At 40.1% G+C, this 26458-nt stretch overlaps 1 protein-coding gene across 5 annotated transcripts in view; it reads right to left on the bottom strand.

Annotated features, from left to right (window-relative positions):
- Positions 1–26458, bottom strand: part of CDH8 (cadherin 8) — a 236167-nt gene that overhangs the window by 94098 nt on the left and 115611 nt on the right. For all 5 annotated transcript variants that reach the window (XM_083514956.1, XM_083514958.1, XM_083514957.1 and 2 more), the window contains one exon: positions 22473–22592. In XM_083514956.1, the coding sequence (XP_083371082.1) occupies positions 22473–22592 (120 nt within the window). The remainder of the gene's footprint in view (positions 1–22472; positions 22593–26458) is intronic.

The raw sequence follows: 26458 nt of genomic DNA, 5'->3' as shown, positions 1-26458 counted from the left end.
GCAGGGTGTGTGTGTGTGTGTGTGTGTGTGTGTGTGTGGTGTCCACGGCAGTCTTTCCTGTTTGAAAATGTGCCCATTAGACCCCAGACATTTGGCAACCCCTGCAATAAACAACTTAAAACCTTATTTTTGCCTGCTTTTCCATTTCCATGTTTGCTTCCACTGTTGACTCTTCCCCTTTCCCCCATCTAATTCCCCCCTTTTTTGAATCCAGTGTTTGCTTTTCGAAATACATCCTTTAAAAAAACCTCAGTCACATAGACCACAAGGGTATATTTTCTCCAATTCAGGTTCTGAGACAGATTGGGCAAATTGCTGAGTATGAATTTAAGAGCTCCTTGAAAAGTAAATCTCATTCTACCACTGTTTTATTTGCTCTTGGGCAATATGACACCAATAGCCATTTTAGGAGAATAATGAGAATAATAAATAGCAACCTTTAAAACAAGACTCTAATGTTAGGGGACAATTTAAGGAGATGTTTAAGTATGGTTTATGGTCAAAATATTTGCTTGTCCATATATGCTTCTCTACCTTTAAACTGCAGGGCTTGGGGGAATATTGAGAAAGGAGTAAATGGCAGTGTGCCACCTCCCTTTCTCTCATCATTTTATTTCATTCTTCCTTTCTCAGACCTTGCTTGGCAACTTGGAGGAGTGGGCGGCTAGCATTCCTTCAATGGTCAGATTTGGTGCTGGATCTAATGCTATAATAAAAGCCTAGGTTTGCATTCAAACCAGCAACTAAGGAGATAGTGCTATTGGGCAAGCAGAAATGTTTGTGCTGATGGAACAATCTACCGTCTCTTCACCCTACATGGGAAGGCTATGGGGCACATGACGGGGAGGAATGGGAGAAAGTCTGTGAGCTTGCACAACTATTCAGTTGTTTGCAGAGTTTGGCAATAATTATATTACTTACACCCATAAGATAAATATTGCCCAGTTCGTACTGTTTTTGGTAGGAAAGCTTGGATTCCTCCTCATGGTTTCCCAAATAGGTGACTGTTGCTGTCAAGTCTTGCAGCAACATCTGGTGGATTGCCTGGTAGGCATGAATATATTTCATTTAAATCTTTATATTTCTGTGTTCCTAAATAGGTGTTAATTGCCTGCTGGCAAAATAAAAATAAATTAGCAAGCAATATACAACAGCAACAAAAATCCCATCAGACGATTGAGTGGCATATTAGCACAATAGCACAAATTAAGCCCTTTTATAACAGTGCAATAAAACGAGACTTTCCCTCTTAACTGTGCTTCAACACTAACAATGCTAGAGCTTGGCAAGTGTATTATTAGTGATTAATTATTATTTTATTTTTAAATTTTTGTATTGCACTTTTCACCATCTAGGTCTCAAAGTGGCTTACACCGATAGAAAATATACAAAACGTAAAATACAAATTAAACCTCAAATATTTAAAATTTCAGAAATTTAAATGAAGATCAGCATATTTAATTTTTTTTAATTAGATGTGCATTCACAATGCAAATGCCACCTGAAATAAAACTGTTTTAACCAGGTGACCGAAACTCATCAGTGACAGGGCCTATCTGAGTTCTACTGGGAGAGAGCTTCACAGAGTTGGGCCCTCAACAATGAAGGCACAATTTCCACTACTCCATGGAGGACCAAAATGATTTCAGTGAACAACTTAAGATGTACAGGCTAAGGTAGTTCTTAAGGTATCCTGAGCCTAAGTTATTCACACTAGTACACACACTTGCACACTAGTACAAGAACTTCATTTTGTTCCCTACTATGGTCACTGCTGGAGGGTTGCATGTTCTGCATCCCTATTTTAGAGCATCTGATGAAGTCCAGGAAGCTACAATCACATAGCTCTTAAAAAACACACACTCGGAAATGTGGAAACTTTGTTCTGATTTAGCTCCTTTTATTTAAAGAGTAATTTTCAGTGTCACCTGTCTGATATAATCAGAGACAAATAGAATTATGTGTATATTCCCATATAACTTTGCACATCATTTACTGCCAACTGAATAAGAGGGTAAATGGAGCAGAGAAAGGGAGATAGACTCTCCTGAAAATTGTATAATGCATCTAACTTTCTGAATATGTTTGATTCAAACTATACTCTACTCGAGAGAGAGAAATGGGCAGCTCATAAATGTACCTAGACATCAATCCCTGTATGAGTCATGGAACAAGAGATTTGCATCAAGGCCACACATTCATTTTAAAAACAAATGATAAACAAAATGAGTGAGCTGCTTTTGATTTAATTAATAAAAAAAAAATGAATGAGAATTCAAACAAATGAGTTCCAAATGATAATCCACTCATTTTTCATTCATTTCTCATCTGTTTCATTTGTTGTTGTTGCTGCTGTTGTTTTAATTGGAACCTGGCTTTAATAGCATGTGCAGGTCACAGAATGGGATGGAGGGGGAGGGAGTGGGAGAGAGCAGTTAGATTTGTCTATGAAATATTTTAAATTGCCTGCAAAAAGGAGACTTTTTCTCTTTCTATCTGAAAGGTCTGTCCCTCAGGATGGTAGCAGAATGCTTGAAAAATGCATCTCAGTATAACAGAAAAGACCAGAAAACTAGCTAGGGATGAGGGAGATATTTCACTCAGTTTCCACTTAAAGTTGAACCCACTTAATCCACATTTTCCTAGAGTATATGCAAACCAAAACACAGACATCCTGCACTTGTCTGAATTTTGCAATGGAATTCTTCAGTTAAGTAATATATACTTGGGAGCCGCCCAGAGTGGCTGGGGAAACTCAGCCAGATGGGCGGGGTATAAATAATAAATTATTATCAATTATTATTATTATACAAAAATGCATATACCAGAATAAAATGCATATACCAGAATATTAGTGAAAATAACATACAAAAAATGCATTATATTAGGCAAGATTGCATACAAAAATGCATATATTAGGATAATTTCATACTAAAAGTTTTCATGAATTTTCAGTGCTAACTGATATGGAAATATGTAGAACTGAATTTACGATTGGAAAATAATGAGAAACAAAGAGAAACCAAAGTTGGAAGATACAACACAGGGATCAAAAATCACACAAATAAAAAGGTTGCCCCCCCCCCCCGTTTACCCTTCCACCCACAAAAAATAGGAATGTCAGAGGAATGTCAAAATTGGTATGTTTGGGAGGAAATAAGATGGTAAACAACAAATAACAAACTAAATATCGATGTATGTAATTTTTATTTCTTAATTATATTTAGTGGTAGTATGGCTGTATTGTTTTTTTTGTAACATAAAATCATTCAATAATTTTTTTTTAAAAAAAATTGGAATGTCAGAAGAGCCTATTAGATCAGGCTGATGACCCATCTAGTCCAGCATTCTGTTCTCACAGTGGCTAACCAAATGCATCATGGGGAACCTGAAAGCTTGTGATTATCAGCCAGTGGCATTCAGAGGCATACCACCTCCAGCAGTCAAGATAGAACACAGTCATCATAGCTAGTAGGTGCCTATAGCCTTATGCTTCATGTCTAATCTTATTTTAAAGGCATCCAAGTTGGTGGCCATTGCTACATCTTCTGGGAGTGAGTTCCAGGATTTAACTGTGAGCTGTGTGAAGAAGTACTTTCTCTCTCTCCTCCGCCCCCTCCCGTCTCTGAATCTTCCAGCATTCAGCATCATTGGATGCCCACAAGTTCTAGTTGGAGAGTAACAGTTCTTGATCTGCTTTCTTCATGCCAGGCTTAATTTTATACATCTGTAACAGGCCACCTCTTACTCACCTTTTCTTGAAACTGAAAAGCACCAACTGTTGTAACCTTTCACTATAGGGGAGCTGCTTCAACCCCTTGAACGTTTTGCTTGCCCTTTTCTGAACCTATTCCAGCTGTACAATATCCTTCTTTGAAGTGAGGCAACCACTTCTCTCCCCTTCTTCAATTGTTTCCCCTATGTTAAATTTTAGATTATAAGGTCTCTGATGCCGACACCTGTCCTTTTGTACTCTGTAAAGCATCGTGGATCTCTGATGATGCTATATGAATCATAATAAATATCAAACAATAGAAGTGGTATACTGACAGTTATTAGAATGAAACTGAATTATGTTATGCGATAAAGCCTATTTGCTAGGTGGAGGATGAGAAGCAAGATACCAGCTAACTAAGAGGCTTAGTAGAGATTGCTGGCAAGTGCGAATGGTACTGTTTCAGATTTCTAATTAGCCCTCTGCTTGAAACCAAATGCCCTAAAGCATGAGTAGCCAACATGGTACCCTTTATGATGCTGGACTGCAACCCCCATCAGCCTCAGTGAGCATGGTCAGTGGTCAAGGATGATCAGATGTGAGTCCAGCAACATCTGGAGAATATAATGTTGACTACCATTGCTCTAAAATGTATCATATGGGGGAGAATACCATGGGAGAGCGCAAGTAAATTCAAGGTGTTTGACCCTGAACACCAATAGCTTGAAGAAGAAGCTCTCAGAATGATCAGCAAGAACTTGGAATTTCAGCAACAGTACCCTTGAATACCCACACTATTTGTAATTGTCCCTTAAAAAGGAGGTGGGGTAGAATTTGCAAACTACTTAGGATATGATTTTTATATTGTGTTATTCATGCTGGAGTTGTTTTTTTCACTTTTTTTGTGACCAGGAGGAAATGACTCATCTGCCTTCTTTGTTTGCTAAATACTACACCCATTCCTGGCACAGACCTTTTCTTCTGCAGTAATGTAATCAACACATAGTGATTGCTTTATCACCTTTTAGGACATCACCTTCAACACTCCCCACACACATACAAGGAGTTACAAAAAGTGTCCCTTCCCCCCCTCTCATTAGCACATCTCAAATATTTGATAGGCAAGCTTATATCTTCCCTTAATCACTTCTTACCTAATGTACACAAATTACAGCGGGTGCTCAGGTTGCAAACATGATCCGTGCGGGAGGCACGTTCACAACCTGCAGCGTTCGCAACCCGCAGCACCACATCTGCGCACGTGCGGGTTGTGATTTGGCGCTTCTGCACATGCACAAAGCGCGATTTAGCACTTCTGTGCATGTGCGACCACCGAAACCTGGAAGTAACTCATAACCTGAAAAAATGCAACCTGAAGCGTCTGTAACCCAAGGTATGACTGTACATACTTATCTGTCAAACATCTCACATCATTCTCTATCATTTCTCTCACCTTAGTACTGAACGTTTTAAAATGAAAAAACAAACAAACTTGTACAACTTTGCAGTATTCCCACAAAAAGAAGTAATACTGCATACTGATAAATAGATGAGAGAGAGAGAGAGAGAGAGAGAGAGAGAGAGAGAGAGAGAGAGAAAGATTCAAGATTCATAAAGTGAAAAATGTTGAAGATGGAGAGAAAGAAAAGAAAAGTCAGAGAAATTGTGGGTGGACAATATTTTAAAATTATACAGAGGTAGCTGAATCTAGGAATGGGCAAAACTACAAATTTTAGTTTCTACCAGTTCCACAATTTTATAATCTTAAACTCAGTTTCCCCTATTTTCACAACAGTTTGTTTGTTTGCTTGTTTGTTTGTTTTCAAAATAAAAGTCCAGATGAAAATCAATCAGCATTCATTGTGAATTTCTCCTAATATTCATGTGTGTGATTTTTATGCCTCCAAGTGCGACTTCTGGTCACAACGACATGACATCACGTTACATCGTAGGTGTCATTGGTTACCCATAATCTGGGGTCCACGTCAGCGTGCCTGCTGAGCTGCAATTTCTCAAAGAAGAAAGATGAAACCCGAGAACCTCAGCATTCTTTGTGCAGTCAACAGCAGCAGTAGTAGAAGCTAAGCTTTGTGATGATGAACAAGCAAGTTGCTTAAGTTCTCTCTTTTGGACCAGAGAGAGAAAAGTGTATTGAACTGCAATAAGGTCTAAAGAGAAGGCTGGGCCACATTGCTAGCTTGTTTAAGAGCAATGTGTTATTTTGTATCCTATAATATTTAATTGTAACGATATTAAGACAGTTTTGCAGTACAGGTTTGAAGCTCATTCTTGTGGCGGAGAAAATTATTTTCTACTCTACACAAAGTGCAACAACTCTAGCACACCTATGCTTAGAGGTTATTTGACAATCCTTTCATATCAGTAAATATTTCATCAATCGGGGCCGCAATGCATGTGCTCAAGTAAAACCCAGTTCATAATCAAGTTATATTGCAAGAGAACATTGATGAAACTGGTGCTTAATTGGAAGTAGCCTTTTTATATATAAGTTTGTCTTTTCCCCCCAGGGAAAAGCCTTTAGGATCCAGATGATGATCCTCAGTAATTATGGAATCTGAAGTTAATTAGAGAAGCTAGTATTACTTTGGCAGTTTAAAAAGAAAAAAAACCCTTATAGTCTCCAACAAGCCTGAGCCTTACATTTTTAAGGCTTTATAGGTTAAGCCCAGTTCCGCATGGAAACTTTAGTTCCTGCAGATTGGATAGCCCCAATCTAATGTGCTCCATTTAATAAGCAGGCTTCCTCATTATACACTAGTTTCATGTTCAGATTGGTCTCATGGTATACAGTTTCAATTGCACACCTGTGCAACCACACAGCATTTAATGGATTTGCTCAGATGTAACTTAGGGCATTGCTAGAAGTTAATGAGTTTGCAAATATGACCTTGTCAACACCCCTGGGTTAATACAAATAAAGTGGAATCTAGGAGAAAGAAACAGGCCACTCCCTATAGGCAGTACTGGTGGTACAAAGCTGTTAATATGTTCAGAAAGAAAGTCATGTTTGCAAGAATATATTTATCTAGCAGCAAGTCCAGCTAATATCCATAAACAATATTTTCAATTAAGGATCAGCTCCCATAATGTCCTTGGAGATGTGGGTTCATTTATGTGCAATGCACCCATCCACTCCTAATAAGCTAGGTTACAAGTCCACTAAAAAGCACATGAATATCTCAACCACATGAATATTCAAGGCCAATTTGGATGGAGCTTACAGAAGACCAAATAACTTATGATTCTGTACTTCTTGGTACAATTTCAAAAAAGGGACTCACATCACATCTACAATTCTATGATCTCGTCACAGGAGAGCAAGCATCTACTGTGGACATAAGATCATGATCAGAATCTAACAAACAGGCTAATGTCTACCTACCTAGTTTTTCTCTAGCAGTGGTTAACCACAGCAAACAAACTCTTATTTAACCTTTCTTTGTTGAGTAGATATTTCTGGTATTTGATATGATCTCTTTCACCCCCAATAATTATTCATTCTCTCTCTCTTTCCTATCAGTACAATAGTTTTGAACACAATATGGTTGGGTAATGGTAGTCATTTCAACAGCATAGAGAGCAACCTCACAGAGTGTTTGTTGTGGGGGAGGAAGGGAAAGGAGATTGTTAGCCGCTTTGAGACTCCTTAAAAAGGGAGTGAAAGGTGGGATATCAAATCCAAACTACTCAAAATCAGAATGAGCAAATGTTCTTAAGGTAGAAATCCATTTCTTAAGGGATTGTAAAATGACTGAGGAAGGGTGAAACTCATTCATACTATTCCTGTGGTTAATGGAGAATCATTCCCATCTTCTTTTATACTTAGTTACTGGTTGTATTTCTACCATCATGAACAAAACTTGCAAGCCTACACATACTTACTGGGGAATAAGCCTTGTTAAAATTAGTAGGACTTACTGGTACTTGCAAGCAAATGGTCATGCTGCAAATTTGTCATTTTACTGTCTTGTGTATATTTCTCCCCCACCCCAAATTTCAATTTCCACTGGGACATTTATATTTCTAGCCCTGATCATTTGGACTGTCCTACTCTGCAGATTCTACAGTTCTATCATATTCTGTTCAAGATGCAGTTGTCAAAACTCCATAGAATTTTCTAAACAGAGGCACATGGGAGATGAACCAGAAGCATTACATTAGAAATATAGGAATTAAATATATGAAGCAATCACCTTTCTCAATGCTCACATTTATTTTCATATTTTATTCTTAAAATGCACATTTTAAACACATTTGATATTTTTTGAGCTAAGAATCGTGTAAAAAAATGGAAATGTATGAAATTTGGAAAAAGTATGAAAAGTTTCTGCATTGCTTGGGCTAGATGACCCTTGAGGTACCTTCCAAATCTATAATTCTATGAAATCTGAAGGATAATTGCATCCCGATCCACACATTAATCTGGAATTAGTTCAGATCTGTTCCCTTTACTTAGAATGGCAGAACTCTTGCTTTCTTCTGTGTCTGATTTTGCATATTAGTCTCAGCTTACTACAATCCCAAAACTCAAAAGAAACGCAATAGCACAGGGGTTCAATTACTTCAGCAAACTCCTATGAAATGTAAATTAGTTAAATACAATTGGATGTTGTTGTTCCTGTTGCTGTTCTGCCATGCCTCTATTATAGAACAAGATGCCACTTTAGATTATGTGCCATTACAGTAACTGCAATTGTAATAATGACTGTTTTGATTTAGACCATCTCCACCTCACATTAGGTGAAAAATAAATATTCCCGCTGAACTTCTAGAAAACAACTATGGGTAGGGGACTACAGTGGGACTAGAAGTCAGTGAGTTATTAGAGAATAAACAAAACTTGCATGCTTTTATAAATAATATTAGAAAGACAACTTCTCAACAGAGGAAAAAAATAAGTTAGAGCTTCATAAGAAACTGGCAGGTGATGCTAGCGATTTATAGAGGCTGTAATGATGTGAGCCACTGTAAGATACATCACTAATTTGGTGTCATTGCAGAGTGTGTTTATCCTGCCTGAGAAGCTGTTAATCTTTTTTAAAGTATTGTTTGTTTTTGCCTTCTCATTAATGAAACAACGGCAGGGCTACAAACTTATTGTGTTTGCAACCACACAGAGTGGGGCGGAGGAGGATATTATTCTGTGGTGGTGAGATAATAATAATAATAATAATAATAATAATAATAATAGAACAGCAACATTACTTACAATCATAGATTTGTAGAGTTGGAAGGGACACTGAGGGTTATCTAGTCCAACCTCCTGCAATGCAGGAATCCAAAAGCAGCAATGACAGATCTGCTTAAAAACTTTCAAGGAAGGAGAGAACACCACTTCCCAAGGGAGTCTACTCCACTGTCAAACAGCTCTCGCTGAATGACATACTCTTCACTGACAGAAATCAGTGTGCCGAATTGAGTTCATTTATTTTATTTTTATTTAACAAATTTATATACTGCTTGACTGTATATAAAGAGTTTCTAAGAGTTATCACATTCACTGTTTCTAAGAGTTACCACATGCACAGCACATAAATATACATATTGCACCCCTCAAGGGATTCTGAAGGTATCTAAGCCCACCACCTATCATAACAATGCTGAACAATTTTCTAAATTTGTACATTTGTATGTTGACAGTTACTTTCAACATTGTGCTCCATTGTTCCAACACTCTTTCACATTCTAGACCGATCAAAAAAGCAAGGTTGCTATGTTCCTATAGGCGCTCATTCGAAATTTTGTAAGACAAAGTAAATGGCCTGCAATCTGAGCCACAATTATGTGCAGGGGCATGATCTCCTAGGGGTCAGCCTCCCCCATCAGCAATTTCCAGTTATGTCAATCCTTGATAGTTGCTCTGATCAGGATGATTGATGGATAGATAGAAGTATAGGGACGGGCCATAGAGTAGCAGGACTGTGAGTTTGTAGGAAGGAATGGGATCTTATCTCCACCAATGCACATCAAATGTGGCAAGTCTTCAGCTAGCACTCTTTACTTATGATAGAGCTATCAATTAGGCTACATAAAAGGCTGCTTAATACAATCAGGGCCTGTGGAGATTCACAGAGATTTCTAAAGTTCAAGCAAGGTAAGGTCTGAAATAGAGAGAAACAGCACACACACACACACACATACATCCCCTCTGTGCTGCATATGATGTTCCTTTCATGGATGCATGAGGTAGACATATTCAAGATCCCATTGGGGTACTTGAGAAGTTGTGCAAAGCCAGGATGTGTGATGTGAAATCAATTATGTGCCAGAAGAGTTTTTTTCACGCATCCATTCCCCTGCTTCCCAGGGGACTAAAGACCAAATCAGCTGGAGCTAGATTGCTAAGGCGTTGTCTTCACACATGTGTTTACTTTGTTTCACTTTCCCTATTTCCATGAGCAGCAGGAAGTTCCAAACACAGCTTTCAATAAGGTCAGCTTCCTTCTGCAGGCACAGTCCATTTGGCCATTACCTGCAATGAAATGTTGCAGTGTAGAGTGCTCCTACTCATGATTCTGGCAGGCTAGACAGACAGCCATTCCCTTTTCCATGATACTTCATTCCATTCATCTTTTCTTTGCTGCCCCAACTCCCCCCCCCATTCACTCCAATTATTATTCCATCTTTTGTGGGCATTAAGCTTTGTGGCATCTGAATATGGACTGCATTTTTAATCAAGGCATATATTGGCTTATATCTTGATCAGGTTCCTAAATTAAAGAGAGAGTTTAAAGATTTTCAAAAGCTTCATGCCAGGCAAGAAGGCCAGCTGTTTAAAGGACACAGGCAATGTTTTTCCTCCTAGACAAGGCCCCCCCCCTTGATTGATAGCAGAAAACAATTCTCAAAGTCGTAAAAGCTGGAATTACAGGCTGAAGACCAAGGTTACACAGACCCTACATAATTAAGAGTTTGGTAAACAGTAAAATAAAACCATGTGCCTTAAACTTGAGCCTAAGGTCAAAAGGCCAAGAGCACATGGAAAACAAACCGGCTGGAGAAGGGGGGGAAGTGTGAACAGGGGAAGAGGCTTTTTTCCTATTTTATTTTGAGGCTGTAAACTGTTCCTTCCTTGTTACTTTTAGGAAGTTTATCCTTCTAAAAAGCTATCTATGATAATGTATGAAATATCCTGGCTTAAATGTAATTATGCAAAGGATCTAGAAAGAAAGAAATGTTAAATTCTTATTTCATAGAGTCATATTGCTGTAGGAGACCAGGGGGGCAGATGAGCCCAGCCCCCTGCCAGAAATGAGACGCCAATCGAGCACTCATGACAAATGGCTGTCAGACATTTGTTTAAAGACCTCCAAAAGGAGATATTTCATTGATGATGCATGAGAATATGAACCCAAGGTCTCTGACATCTGTTCAAGATAAAAATTTAAAATTATTAACCATTTGTTTTAGAAGGCAATAGGGCAAGGAGGGCAAGAGGTGAGCTGGTAATTAAGATTCCTTGTTGAGACACATGTAAGATATATTAATACTTATTTGTCATTTATAGATGTAACAATATATAGCTCTTTGTATTCCATATAAGGACAGAAGGATATGGGTGTATCTTAAAATTGGTTATAGCAATCAGCCAATAGGAAATTCGAGCAGGCTGATTGAACAGAGGCAGCCACAGGAGGAACAAAGGGGGGTGGATTAAGGAAATATAAGTGCTGGCCATAATGGCAGGAGGCCAGGCCGGAGCTTGGTAACCATATACCACTGTGCCTCTTATTTATTTGTCTGACAAATAAATTATTTTTTTAATTTCTCTGTTGCTGCGTTGAATATTTCATTCCAGCTAAGCGTTAACCACAAGCAGGGTGCTACATTTTATGGTGCCTGCGACTCGGATAAGTGGTCTGCTGGAATGCAGCCCCTTCGCCTCACTGAGCGGGGTACAAGAGAGAGGACAACTGTGCCTACCCAGCGCGCACTGGAAAAATTTTTCCAGGGGAACGCAGCAGTCTCGTCTGTCTGATACCCTGCCCACTGACGGCGACGGACCGGGGGGACCAGAGAAATAAGCAGGGAACCAGCTAAGGGTAAGTGCACTAAGGGGTTTTGGCCCTCCAATTAATTGGGAGGAAGAGAAGTCCTGATCAAACTTCTGCGTCTCAGTAAAGGGGAACTGAGTACGCTAGGTGGCTGGGTATATCAGATGGTGGTCTGGTGGGGGAAAAGGGAAGATTGGGAGGTAGAGTATGGTTGAAGTATCTGGCGCATTGCATGTGTGAGAAAGTACAATGTGTAGCTGACCTAAGTGTGGAGTGAGTACTACTTCGTTTCCCAGTAAGGTGTGTGTGTGAGTGACTGAGTGGATACTTCACAGGGCCATACAATGGGAGTTGGGGGTTCAAAGGGGGGGAAATACACCTTTTGAATGTATGTTAAATAATTTTAAGAAAGCCTTCTCAGGGGCATATGGAGTCAAAATGACGCCAGAACGCTTGAGAACGTTATGTGAACTAGAATGGCCAAAACAAAATATTGGATGGCCATCTCAAGGAACCTTTGATATAAATTTAGTAAGCAAACTTTGGTCTAACATCGCCAAAGAAACTGGAGGGTGCCCAGAACAATTTTCATATATAGATTCTTGGCTGAGCACATTAAATAAAAATCCTCCATGGATAAGGGAATGCAAAGTCCAACGATGCAAATTATTGGCTGTAAAAGCCGAAGCTAGGAAAGGAATCTTGCCAAATAAACTCAAACCTATTTTTGAGGGACCAGAGGAAGAGGTGTTTCCACCTCCACCCTATGCTCCACATCGAAGGGAGCCTAATTCAAACCCTCCACCAGTTGTAACCCCAAGGCAAGAAAGTGGAATGAATAATGGGGGTGGAGTCACAGAACTTGATTCCTTGATAGATTATGAAAAATATCTTCAGGAGGCATTGGAGTCCTATAATGAAGCCCAAGCAGAAGTGGTTATTCCACCTGTGAGTCCCAGTAGAACTCCATCTACAGTCTCCTTTAGTGGAACAACTAATTGCCCACCCCAAACCCCTGTACATCCAAGTCCTAGAGAATTATTACAGAAGTTACAGGGAGACCTTAATCGGTCAGCAAGCAATACAGCCAGGCGTATAAAGCTGCTAAAAGAACGCCTTGGGACAAATACCATCCCCTATGATTTGAGGCCCCTAGAGCAAAGCGAAGAGAAAGGTCACGTAGTAGCCCCTCTTAGAAGAGTATTTGATGCACTTGAGGAGCCTGTGCTGGTTAATGGGCAACCCGGACCACGGCCACCTCAAACTTCGACCCTGCAATATATTCCATTCACGACTACGGATCTGATGAATTGGAAAACACCCCATCTTTCGCAGAAAAACCTCAGGCTATGATGGACTTGGTGACTTCAATAGTAAATACTAACAGTCCTACTTGGACAGGTTGTCGCCAGCTCCTGAATACTCTCTTCACCACTGAGGAAAGCAGAGACATAATTGAAAAGGCACAGATATATTTGCGTGAGCAGGCCAGAGTGGGAAATATTTATAATATTGACCGTCATCTCCAGGACAACTTTCCCTTGGAAGATCCTAATTGGGATCCAAACAATGCAATTCACCTGGCCAGGCTTACCACCTATCGCCAGACGCTTGTGCAAGGTATCTGCAGGGCATGCCAGAAGCCCACTAATATGTCTAAAGTCTCAGGAGGGTAGACGTGTTACCCATAACACTGTTTCGTGTTCGGTGCACACCCACAAAAAGACTTAAGTTGTCACCTTTTGAGCTCCTGTATGGGAGGCCGCCCTCCTTTGTTCAGGATATTCCAACTGACCTCAAACAAATAGGAGACCATGTGACACAGGGATAAGTGCAATCTCTCTCCCGTGTTTTTGTCTCTCTCCCGTGTTTGTTTGTTTGTTTTTTATCTTAACAGGTGGGCCCTCGAGCGCACGCCGTGCAGCATTGCCAAGCCGATTCATCAGCTCCAGGCTGGCATAGCATATGGGTGAAAGAGTGGAAACGTGATCCACTTGCACCTAAGTGGCGTGGACCTTACACCGTCTTGCTCTTTACTCCAACAGCGGTGAAGGTAGCTGAGGTGACCCCCTGGATTCATCACTCCCGTTTGAAGAAGTCCGAAGGCAGTTGGACATGCAAAGGTGACCCCTTTAATCCTTTAAAACTGACTCTCTCCAAAAACCCCTGTACCTAGCCCTACGGGGAACGGGCTAGGTCACGGGCAACATTAGACGACCGGCCTGCTGCAGCCACAAACCTGGAAGCTGGCTGACCTGCGCACGCCTGAAGCTTGAGGAGCGTCTGAACCAGCGCTGTGAAAGGGAAGATTCTCTTATACAATTGATTGACTGCCCCCTTGTGGAACAATTATCAGAGATATTACACATTGGGGATCCTCGGGATATATGTTTTGGTCTTGGTGGTTCCCCATTTCTGTCACTGGGGGAATTATATTGGGACTAATAGTTTTATGCTAACACAATAAGGTAATTTTTTGTGGAAGGAATGCATATGCTAGACATCAACATGATTTTATTATTAATCCTGATCCCTTGGGAAGGGGAAGGGTCCTTGAATTTGACCAAATTTGCTAAATATGGATTCCGCTATGACCACAATATGTGGGTAGGTTTAGCTGAAATGGTAGCCAGTGTTGCAAATAGGACCAATTGCCTTGTTTGCTCTCTTGGGCCAGATGATTCAGAGGGAGGTATGCCCTTATTACCAATACCATTAAATGCCATTGGTATGGTAAGCGAAATGCTACACCAAACAGAAGTACAGAATTTCCCCGGATGGAACTCAACTAAACCATTACGAGTTATACCTGTACAAGGGGAATTCTGTGTACATAAATCATCAGATGCAGCTGATTCTCCCATGATAGGCTCTTCTCATTGTCACTATACTTGGGATAATATTAAGAATACCTGGGCACACGGTACTACCTATCGAACTCGGAATACCTTGCCCTGTGCACTTCCTTTTATTCATGCATGGAAAGTGGTATGGAACATAACTGTGACAGAAGAAAGGCAATCTAACATACTGCACTGTGAACTCTATACCCCTTGTGATATTTCGCCTTATGCACTCCACATACCAAAACCCTCAGACCCGATGGTTGTGGTGGATATGTGGAGAATGGGCATACAAGAAACTCCCTTCCAAATGGAGTGGGACTTGTTTCCTGGGATGGGTATTACCACCAATGTGAATTATGCCCACTAATTTGGCCAAGCGTACACGAAGAAACGCTGATATTTCTCATATAGCAGGAGGAAGTACCCAAAGTTGGAGCGATACTGATGATTGGCCACCAGAGCGCATTATAGCCTATTATGATCCTGCCTCCTGGAATCCTGGTGAGCTCATACAAGGGGCACGGGATCCTATTTATAATCTAAACAGAATAATTCGATTGCAAGCAGTAGTGGAACTTGTAACCAATGCAACGGCCCAGAGTTTGAGACTTATTGCACAACAGTTGGATGAAAGTAGAGCCACCATTTTGCAGCTGAAAATGGGAATGGATTATGTACTTGCCAGGCAGGGAGGCCTGTGTGGAGTCTTGAACTTGACAGGGAATGCCTGTTGCTTTAACATTTCTGATAATGGTGAGGCAATCCGTGTGTTGGCCACAAAGATGGAGAATATAGCACATGTCCCAGTACAAACATGGGAAGGATGGGATATGGGATGGTTACCCAATGTCACAGGACTCAAAGGGATACTATTGTCTTGCTTGTTTTTCTTGACGGTAGTAGTAATGGTTTTATGTATGATGCCATGTATCATCTCATGTTTTAGAAGTACAATTAGCAAGATGATTTCGAATGAAACTCTACCTCATATCATGGCCCTATACAGAGCTTTAACTCAGGAAGATCAAGCTATCAAGGACGCTTGGTAGCAAGGTCCTTGAGCTTGAAAGGGGGGATTGTGGCATCTGAATATGGACTGCATTTTTAATCAAGGCATATATTGGCTTATATCTTGATCAGGTTCCTAAATTAAAGAGAGAGTTTAAAGATTTTCAAAAGCTTCATGCCAGGCAAGAAGGCCAGCTGTTTAAAGGACACAGGCAATGTTTTTCCTCCTAGACAAGGGCCCCCCCCTTTGATTGATAGCAGAAAACAATTCTCAAAGTCGTAAAAGCTGGAATTACAGGCTGAAGACCAAGGTTACACAGACCCTACATAATTAAGAGTTTGGTAAACAGTAAAATAAAACCATGTGCCTTAAACTTGAGCCTAAGGTCAAAAGGCCAAGAGCACATGGAAAACAAACCGGCTGGAGAAGGGGGGGAAGTGTGAACAGGGGAAGAGGCTTTTTTCCTATTTTATTTTGAGGCTGTAAACTGTTCCTTCCTTGTTACTTTTAGGAAGTTTATCCTTCTAAAAAGCTATCTATGATAATGTATGAAATATCCTGGCTTAAATGTAATTATGCAAAGGATCTAGAAAGAAAGAAATGTTAAATTCTTATTTCATAGAGTCATATTGCTGTAGGAGACCAGGGGGGCAGATGAGCCCAGCCCCCTGCCAGAAATGAGACGCCAATCGAGCACTCATGACAAATGGCTGTCAGACATTTGTTTAAAGACCTCCAAAAGGAGATATTTCATTGATGATGCATGAGAATATGAACCCAAGGTCTCTGACATCTGTTCAAGATAAAAATTTAAAATTATTAACCATTTGTTTTAGAAGGCAATAGGGCAAGGAGGGCAAGAGGTGAGCTGGTAATTAAGATTCCTTGTTGAGACACATGTAAGATATATTAATACTTATTTGTCATTTATAGATGTAACAATATATAGCTCTTTGTATTCCATATAAGGACAGAAGGATATGGGTGTATCTTAAAATTGGTTATAGCAATCAGCCAATAGGAAATTCGAGCAGGCTGATTGAACAGAGGCAGCCACAGGAGGAACAAAGGGGGGTGGATTAAGGAAATATAAGTGCTGGCCATAATGGCAGGAGGCCAGGCCAGAGCTTGGTAACCATATACCACTGTGCCTCTTATTTATTTGTCTGACAAATAAATTATTTTTTTAATTTCTCTGTTGCTGCGTTGAATATTTCATTCCAGCTAAGCGTTAACCACAAGCAGGGTGCTACAGCTTGTTTAGTCCTCACTGGGCTATTTTTGGCCAGTCTAGTTTGCTTGAATTACTGAAGTATATTTTACTGCAAATTGCCATTCATGCTAAGAATCCCTATCTTCTATGAAAAAAATAAGTCCATCTAGTTCAGTGTGGTCCATCTACTCTGATAGCTGCTCTCCAGGATTTAAGACAGGGAGTCTTTCTCAGTCTGACCTGGAAATTCTAGGGATTAACCATGGTATCATCTACACACAAATCAGATACTCCTTCGGTGAGCTATGGTTCTACCCTCAACCACTACAGGCCTCCCTCTTTTGCCTGTTGTCACTTTATCCAGAATATTTGTGCTAGTATTCCTGTGCTTCAAAGATCCACAGCTCTAAAAAGCACACATCTAATTACATGCAAGAAGCAGCCTCAAACCCAGATATCATAGGGAGTTGCATTATTCCACTTCAGACCATCGGCCCAACTAGCTCATCATTGTACACAGTGAGTTACAGTAATATTACAGGACTTTAGGCAGTGAATTTTCCCCATTCTTACTTGAACATGCCGACACCTGGGACCTCCAGCACACAAAGCATGTGCACTAAGCTATGGCTCCTGTTCAACGCCAGACATATTTTGCACCTATTCCACCTGCTCTTGTAAACAACAATACTGTTTTAACTGCAAACTGCTAAACTCCAAGAGATGCACGTAGAATCCTACATCATTTACATGTTTTATGCATGCCAGCCCCGGGACGGTTTAATTTACAATGGCACAAACTGCTGGAAACTGTAGCTACATTTGATCTATTAGTCCTGGCTTTCCAACAACTGCACCATAAAACCCGTAAAAGTGTCCACGGTGCATACAAGATATTATCATATACACTTCTTGCAAATGTTCAGATTATCAAGAAATCTGGAGGCATATTTCTTTCATCAAGCTGGGTTTTTTAAAGTGCTTGTGCTCTAAAACAGGTGGCTCCTTGAGTAACGAATTGCACACTGCTTGAATCTAAGGGCTTTATATTCCTAGTTCGAAATAGCTCCAGGCAGATTGAATTCTACATCACAAAATTGTCTTCTGAAGATTTATTTACATCCTTTATGCTTTGGGCTTTCTAGATAGAGTTCCCAAGTAAACACAAATGTGATCCTGATTTGGAAATAGTTATATGCAACTTCACAGGTGCAAGAAAATAATTTTCTGACACATTCCCCCCCCCCCGCTTTCCCACTCCCTCTGAACTCGTTGGAGAATTTTAGGGAAGTGGTATACCACTGTGGCAGCGCGTCTGCCTTGCATGCACAAAGTTTTTAAGGACTGATGTTTTAGTGTATTTTTAATCTCTGTTGGAAGCTGCCCAGAGTGGCTTGGGAAACCCAGCCAGATGGCCAAAGTACTACTACTACTACTACTACTACTACTACTAATAATAATAATAATAATAAATACCAGTTTCAATCTTCAAGAAGGACTGGGAGAGATTCCCGTCTGAAACCCCAGAGGGCCACAACTCTTAGGGAGATGGACCAGTGGTCTCATTATTCCTGTGTTCAGCTCTCATGGAAAATACAGTGGTTACAGATGCTTCAGGTTACAGATGCTTCAGGTTACAGACTCCGCTAACCCAGAAAGAGTACCTCGGGTTAAGAACTTTGCTTCATGATGAGAACAGAAATAGTGCTCCAGCAGCGTGGTGGCAGCTGGAGGCCCCATTAGCTAAAGTGGTACCTCAGGTTAAGAACAGTTTCAGGTTAAGAACGAATTAAGTTCTTAACCCGAGGTACCACTTGTATTTGACAAAATGACCAACAGTGTCTCCGCTTCTGAATAAATTGTGTAAGCTATGGATCCAGATTAAATTGTTGCTTATAATTATTTTAATAGTGTTGAAGGAACCAATGGGCTTGGTCCCTTCTCCCTCCAGACCTACTCTCCAGTAGAGGCTAGAGAGGCCTACTCTCCATTAGGGAAACAGGATACTGCCCCACCCCTCAGCGAGCCTTCACCTGCCTGCCTTCTTACACACAACCAGGCCAGAGGGGTGGCTCTGGCTAGTCACTTCTTCCTTCTTAGTCTCAGTGTTGTGGAACTCATATGAGAGAGGGATGAGGATTGAACTGGAGGAAGTCTGGCTCCACCTTCTGTTGAGTTGTCTGCCTTCCACCCTATCAGTCTCAATGGGCATCAGCCATCACTGCTTCTCTCCTAACTCATTTCCTTGCTTTCCAGAATGAGAAGTGAAGCGTTGGCAAGTGGCGTTTGGATGTATTCTCTGGGGCAGAGACTCAGGGCAGATGATTTCAGAGACTCAAGGAGAAAACTCATAGGCTCAGAAAGGTGGAGGGGAGAGGATGTTCTCTTCTAGGCTGCATCATAACACCTGTCCTATAAAGATGGAGGAAGATGCCAGTTTCTGTTCTCTTGGTTTCTCATTTTCCCCATTTTTAAATTCATTTCTTCACATTCTGCAGCTGTTTGGAATTTTTTTTTTAATCCTCATGAAAATTTATCAGTATTTTACTGTGAAGTTCTCCTCATAAACCAATATTTGTATGCAGTTTTGACTAATATACAAGCAGATCCCCATGATAACATGCAATTTTGTATGTTATTTTCGCTAATATATGCATTTTTATTAACACGTTCCCCTAATATATGGATTTGTATGCATATTATTTGGTTGGATATATTTGGTTGGAAATTTGCATAATTCTGAGTGCAAATTTCAAAGGATGACTGAGTTTCAGTTCATATATTGTTTTGGATGTATTAATGAAATAAATACATTCAAATATTAGTGAAACAAAATGTTTTTGCAAAAATGTTTATGTAGGGAAAATTGCATACAAACACACATAGAGAAAAATAATATATATTTTCAGGAAAACATTTTTTTTTAAGTCAGCTGATGTGAAAATGTAGAGAACAGAATTTAAGACTGGAAAAATGAGAAACTGAGAGAAACCAACGCTGACAGATTCACCCATCCCTAGATGTAATATAGGTGAAATGAAATGAAACACATCATAATGACAGCATAATGAGAGAGAAAGACACAGAGAGCGAACAGTACCAACACAAAAGAAGCACCCATACATATCCACTACTGAGAGCTTAAACAGACAAATTTTAACTGAGCTGAAGGTCATATAATTTATAGGGCCCAACTGTAATGCTTTCTAAAATACAAGTCACAATAGGTAAATAGCTTCCATTCTAAGGTTACTCAATATTTCAGCAGTCTCCAAAATATAAAGCCTTGGAACTATTGTGCACTGCATTCATAATTCAACAATCCTCCTTTTTGTTGCCTACTTGGGACTGAAAATGCAAAGGGTTGTCAAGCATCTGGCAGTTTTCACTTAATGGCTGAGGAACCAGGGTGGTATTGGCCATGCCTAAGTCTGAATTCAGTGCAATGTTTCAGTAACTTTCGGATTTAAATTATGTACCTGAAGAATACAGATGATGCTGGGACAAGTGGTCAGTCATTATGGCTTCTGGTACAGACTGGTGTTAAACCTGCTGAGCTACTGTGGAAAGTTAGGCTGGGAGTGTGGGACGTGTGACCCTTCTGATGTTGATGGACTACAATTCCCATCATCCTTTTCCACTCAAGTGAAAGAGCCATCTTCAGTACAGAAAAGAATAGGTGAGTTAATGATAAAGATAACCTACCTCAGAGGGTAAGATGCAGTATGTTGAGCTCCTTGGGCAAAACATGGGACATTTATCCCATGTTTTCCCCAAGGAGCCTGGTACCAGAGCCTGCAATAAACCCAGATGCCAACTTTGCTGCCACATACACCCAGACAACACCATCACAGGACCCAACAACGTGAAACATACCATCTCAGGCCTATTTAATTGCTTATCTTCTAACATTGTGTATGCCGTCAAATGCCAGCAGTGCCCTTCAGCTCTCTATATTGGAAAAACAGGCCAAACTCTACACCAAAGGATAAATGGACATAAATCTGACATCAGGAGTCACAAGACAGAGAAGCCAGTAGGAGAACACTTCAATATCCTAGGACATTCAATACAGGATCTCAAAGCAGCTGTCTTATTACAAAAGAATTTCAGAAATGGACTTGAAAGAGAAGTTGCTGAATTACAACTTATCACTAAACTGAAAACTATGGAGAGACCTGGTCTTAATAGAGATATTGGATTCCAGTCTCATTACATATGCTAATCATCTGCATACTATCCATTGCTTTTTCCTGTAGGACTAATTGCAGTCGTTAACAGTCGTCAACAGGTTTACCATACCCATTGAGTCAATCACCCATCTCCCGCTACCCTCCTGAGAAAAACCCCACCCCGCCCTCCCACTATATAAGGGTCTGGTGACTTCTGTTTCAGTGTATTTGAAGAAGTGTGCAAGCACACAAAAGCTTATACCCAGAACAAACTTAGTTGGTCTCTAAGGTGCTACTGGACAATTATATATATGTGTGTGTGTGTATCAATCGGATATTTATGTAATACAAGAAAGAAAAAAGGGAGGGAGAAAGACTTTAACTGAAGATGCCAGAGATTGAACCAGAGCTTTTCTGTCCTATGGCCACAATTCCCTCTAACAACCATCTAGCAATCACAGGGGCAGAGTCAGAGCCAAAGCTGGGCATAATGTAAATTTTACCATTATGCAATAGGCTAGTTTCTACACATTATCCATCTAGGCAAGCTGGGGGAAAACCAACAAACCACCAAAATGCAAAGCCGGGAACAATGATGGTGAGTGTGGTTGAGGAGTTGATGTGTAGGTGGGGCATTGTGGGAAGATTCCAGACAGTGGCAGAACATGGTGGTCACAAGGGCTGTTGTCCCAGGTACAAAATTATTATGGGTGCAATATTACAACACCCACAGCTATGTGCTTCTGATGCTGGGCTCTGTTGAAAATGGCTTCTCCATGCAAACTAGGAAGTAACCTTTCCAGACAATTGGGGTTATTCTTTACTTATCTCTGTGGCTGCGATCTCCTGGGCAATGCAGATGCTATTAGGCAGTTGAATGTACATGCGTACTCTATCCAGTTCCCTCCACCACCACACCTCCGCATGGCTCCTGGCACTGGAAACCATGTTACACCAATGTGACCAGAGAGTCTAACAGAGAGGCTTAGGGGGTCATTTTTAGTCCCTGGTCTGAGATTTCCCAACCTTGGTTGAAACATAGAATGTAGAACCTAGTGTATAAAAGTGTGTATATACATACTCTATGGCACTATTAAAAGAAAGGTTTAACAACCTATAATAAATTTTGCACACCCATAACACCCCCCCCCCCAAATAGGTTTTGCTTCTGTTTGGAGGACTTGAACAACATCTTATTAAAATATGTTGCAATATTTCCACTAACTGTGGGCTTTTCACTTGACCTTTTTTGGTATCTCAGGCTCTGTTACTGCAACAACATTTGTAAGCAGTCTTCTTCCTTTTTTATCTTTGTACTTTGTCAGGTCTTTCTGTGCAGCCATGGGAAATGAGTCAGATACTTACGCTCTGCAGATTGACTAATGTTGACAGCCACCTACCTACACATTATGTTGAAATGCAGGAAGCAAAGCAGCATTCAGGAAGCCGCGCTCCTCACATATCATATAACTCAGGGGAAGTTAGCATTCAGAAGCACCCACCTGTATGTGGTTCAACTGAGAAGTAAGGCTGTCCCTCCAAGATGCTGTAGACGAGCTTGGCACTGTTTCCGTAAACAGGGTCATCCGCATCGGTGGCTGTCACTTTGGTAACGTAAGTACCTAGTGAAAAAGAATGCCAGTTGGCAATATGTTAGGAAAGAATCTGGACAGAGGACTCGCTCCATACTCTCTTCCATTGATAGCTTAATAAACCACCCATATAGAAAATAAAACATGGTATCAGCTGAGCAGTAAAGAAATAGCTGAAACCAGAGCAAGCGATTCCTCAAACAATCAGAAGACTCTTAACAGTTGTTTGAATAGGGGTCAGCAAATTTTATCTCAAGATCAGAAACAAGGCAGAAGGATGAACCTTCCCTTGGAAGTGAGCTCCAGATCCTCAGTGTCACCACGCAGAAGGACCTGTCCTGGGTATTTCAGATGGCAAACTTAAGCTCATTATTAAACATACATTGATGTGCAAAGCACTGCAATCCTAACATCCCTGCAGTTTATGAGCCCTCCTCTCCACTGACCCACAGACATGCCCTCAGCAAGGCAATGAGCATAGCATCATTACAAATAGCAATGCTCTCTAAATATTGATGTTTTATTTAAGACATCTGCACTGTGCCTTTCTGCATAAGCCACCTAAGACAGCTTGGCAGTAAACAAGCAAACAAGCCAAGGCTACAGAAACAATTAAACACTAAGGTATCAGCAGCCTAACAATAAAAACACAATCAGACCTAAACATTAGGATTTGTTACAAGCAGAAGAAAATAAAGCTGCTTTCAACTGGTACTTAGAAGAGATAGCAATGTGCTATGTGTGCAGTGCTGGAGCCAAATTGACACTCCTACTGCTGTGCCCACACTGCACTGACATTTCTACTGAATGGTCCCCCCCCCCCAATTTGGTTACTGGCAGTGACTTCTGCATTGGGAAGCTAGGTAAGCAACAATACCACACCACCCCTTTCTGGGCCACCAGCCACTATGGGATCCAAGCTATAAACACAATATAAAATGTATGTTGTTGCTGTTTTAAATACAATACTAATTAGTAGCACAACATCAATCAGCAATAATTATCAGGGCAGCACAAATTGTGTAGGGGGGGGGCATTATCAGAGCAACCCCAAAGCCCATCTGAAAGATATTCATCTTGGTGTGGAACCTAAAAAGAGCTTAGGAACAAACAAAGTGAACTACCAAAGGGAAAGAGTTCTCCAGGAAGGAACTCACTCCAGAGAAGACTCTATCCTGTATTGCCACTCATCATACTTTAAGTACTGAGGGTGGTGGAAGGCACACAGAGCACAGCCTGCAAAGGAGATCTGCAAGATGTATTTAAAAAAATAAAATACATTTATAAAAGTTTATTTTAAGGGAAATACTATGACAACAGCAGGCAAGGGGAGGGGGGAGAACCAAATATGGATAATCCTTGTGATGGATTATCCTTGGCAGTTTCTCACCAACAGGGTGGAAGTAAAAATGTTAGAGTGCTCTTGGGTTCTGTCTTTTTACAGATTTTTTTATTAAGTATTTTTTTTTTATGGCAAGGCTTGTGAATGTTTCCATGGTTGCAAGCAAGGGGCATTCAACAATAGGATCTTCCTCTTTGCCCTTGTTCTCCTGGACATTAGCAAAGGCACTTAAATAACACAGACAGAGTCCAGAGAGAAAAGTCTTGTTAAAACTTTACTGAGGATACTCAGCAAAGCACCCTGTATAGTTTGAGGAGAAAGGAACAGAAAGGTTTTGTTTTGTTTACTTCAGGCCTTGTTTGTAGCAGGGATACTTTCAACTAAACACCAAGAGAGGAGAACGTCTCTCAGGATGATTCAGCCAATCAAAGAACACACTACCTCAACAATCATTGTGTCAATATGCCTGGTTGCTAAGCAACATCTGCACCTGTCCCACTTGTGGTGAGTTGATTTTAAGATTAAGAGAATTAACCCTTAAATTGCATACTGAACGATCCCTGCAGTTGCACTTCTAACACCAAGAATATACAATTTCAGGTTATGGATTTGAAATTGACTTTTCAATAAATAACTTTAAAATGGCTTTGAAGTAAATTAAATTACATATTAATGTTGCAACAGGTTGGAATGGATTTATGAATAAACCTAAGACTGGAAATTGACTGATTTATCAATCTCTAGACTTAAAAACCTGATTTCCGTGTGTGCCATTCAGCAGTAATACACCAACAGGGTGAAACTTCTTGAAGTACTTTTATTTTAGAATAGTCATATTATTTGAAGTACCTTTGTAAAATGTAAAATAAAACTACCTATTTAAATTATGTGGATTTCCAAGCATTTGCAAAGGAAGCATATCAAAGAGGTACAAAATTCCAGATGAATAATACAATATAATATATTGTATTTAAGGTTTTGCAATAGCATATTTCAAAGAAACTGGCAGTGTTACAGCTGCAGCATAGAAAATCAATGGTTTGAAAATGATATATTTTCCTTCTTTGATTTCCACCTATAATAGTTAGAGGAAGCCATTGGCAGAAACTGAATATCCTCTGTTGTCTCAGAAATAGCTTTGTCTCCTCCAGTTTCTTTTACTTTGCATTAGCCAGAGTTTTTTGTAAAAAATTGTCAAATAATTGCTTAACCTTTTCAGATCATTCTTTGGATTTTGGTTGTGGAGAATGTTAACCAAATCATATACAAGTCATTTCTCCTTGATTTGTTGCTGGTATGTCTTTTAGAAAACAAATGATGGCATTAATTAATAGGATAGGCAATATTGAGTCAGTGGCCCAAGAAAAGGTTGTAGTGAATGGTTTGGTGTAACTTTGTGAGTGAGGAAACATACTTCAGGAGGGGGAGCAACTGGGGTGTCGGCCTAATAGCTGAACTCACAACAGAATACTCTGATCCTGGGCAGGTCTGATTTCATGCTGATATCCCAATCACAAATGGACATCACTGGGTTCCAAAAGTACAAACAAGCATATAACCAAACAGTATGCCAAACACAATTGCACCGTGACTGTTCCTAAAGACCATACTCAAAAGCTGAAATCAACCATTACTGAGAAGTGATTAAGGAGTGTGTGGTATGAGGCATTCCTTGATGCCATTCATGCATTAATTAAACTCTCATCAGAGAGTACTTGCCCCAAACTTGAATCTTGGCATCAAGGAATTCTTTTTTATATATGCACGCATCTGTGTTGCAAGTCAAACAACTCCAAGTTAATATTATATGGTATGCTATACTAAGCATTTTTCTTTACATCTTAGCCAAGAATGGTAACAGATGAGCCTAATTTCAGAGTTCCAGTTGACAACTCCACACAAGATCCAACACCTTCACTGACCAGTCATCCAGTCATTATCTCCAAATAATTTGATGCCTCTATGTGTTCCTATGCTATTCAATTCTGCTGCCAGGCTGTAATCACTAATACAAGTTTTGTTAATGGTTGGGTTAGTACACTAGATACCCAGCAGTGGAAGTTAAATTATAAGTAGAGGGTTAAAGTTATTCTTCCTTGGCCAAGCTTTATTAACACATCATACACAATAATAGTGTTCACATATTGCATTCAATGAGTGTACCATCTGTGTACAAAATAGCAAAGTTATTCATATCTAACATTCAATGAGTGCAAAGTCTCTGTACTTAGGCACACAGTAGTTGAGTTGTATACAAATATTTCACACAAACACTTGCACATTTGTAGAGACAGCTTGTACCTCTGTTCAGTGCAACATGTGAAGAAGCCTTGAGGTAAGACAAGCCCAGCCCATCTCAATGTGTGTGTTTTTAAAAATCCTCTGAACCAGAATGATTTGAAGTTTGTAAATCTAGCTAGAGCTGAGATTAATTTGATCTCTTCCCTGCAAATGTGCTCCTCTAGCTTTTCTCTGGGCAACCTCTCTCTTTGTGTGTGCAAGTATTCCAATAATATTTAAGGTTCAGCATCAGCATTTCATATTCATGGATTCT

The sequence above is a fragment of the Podarcis liolepis genome, assembly GCF_965112155.1.
Source record: "Podarcis liolepis genome assembly, chromosome: 7".
Taxonomy (NCBI): domain Eukaryota; kingdom Metazoa; phylum Chordata; class Lepidosauria; order Squamata; family Lacertidae; genus Podarcis; species Podarcis liolepis.
Note: the sequence above shows the minus strand (reverse complement) of the source record. Positions and strands in the feature narration are given on the sequence as shown.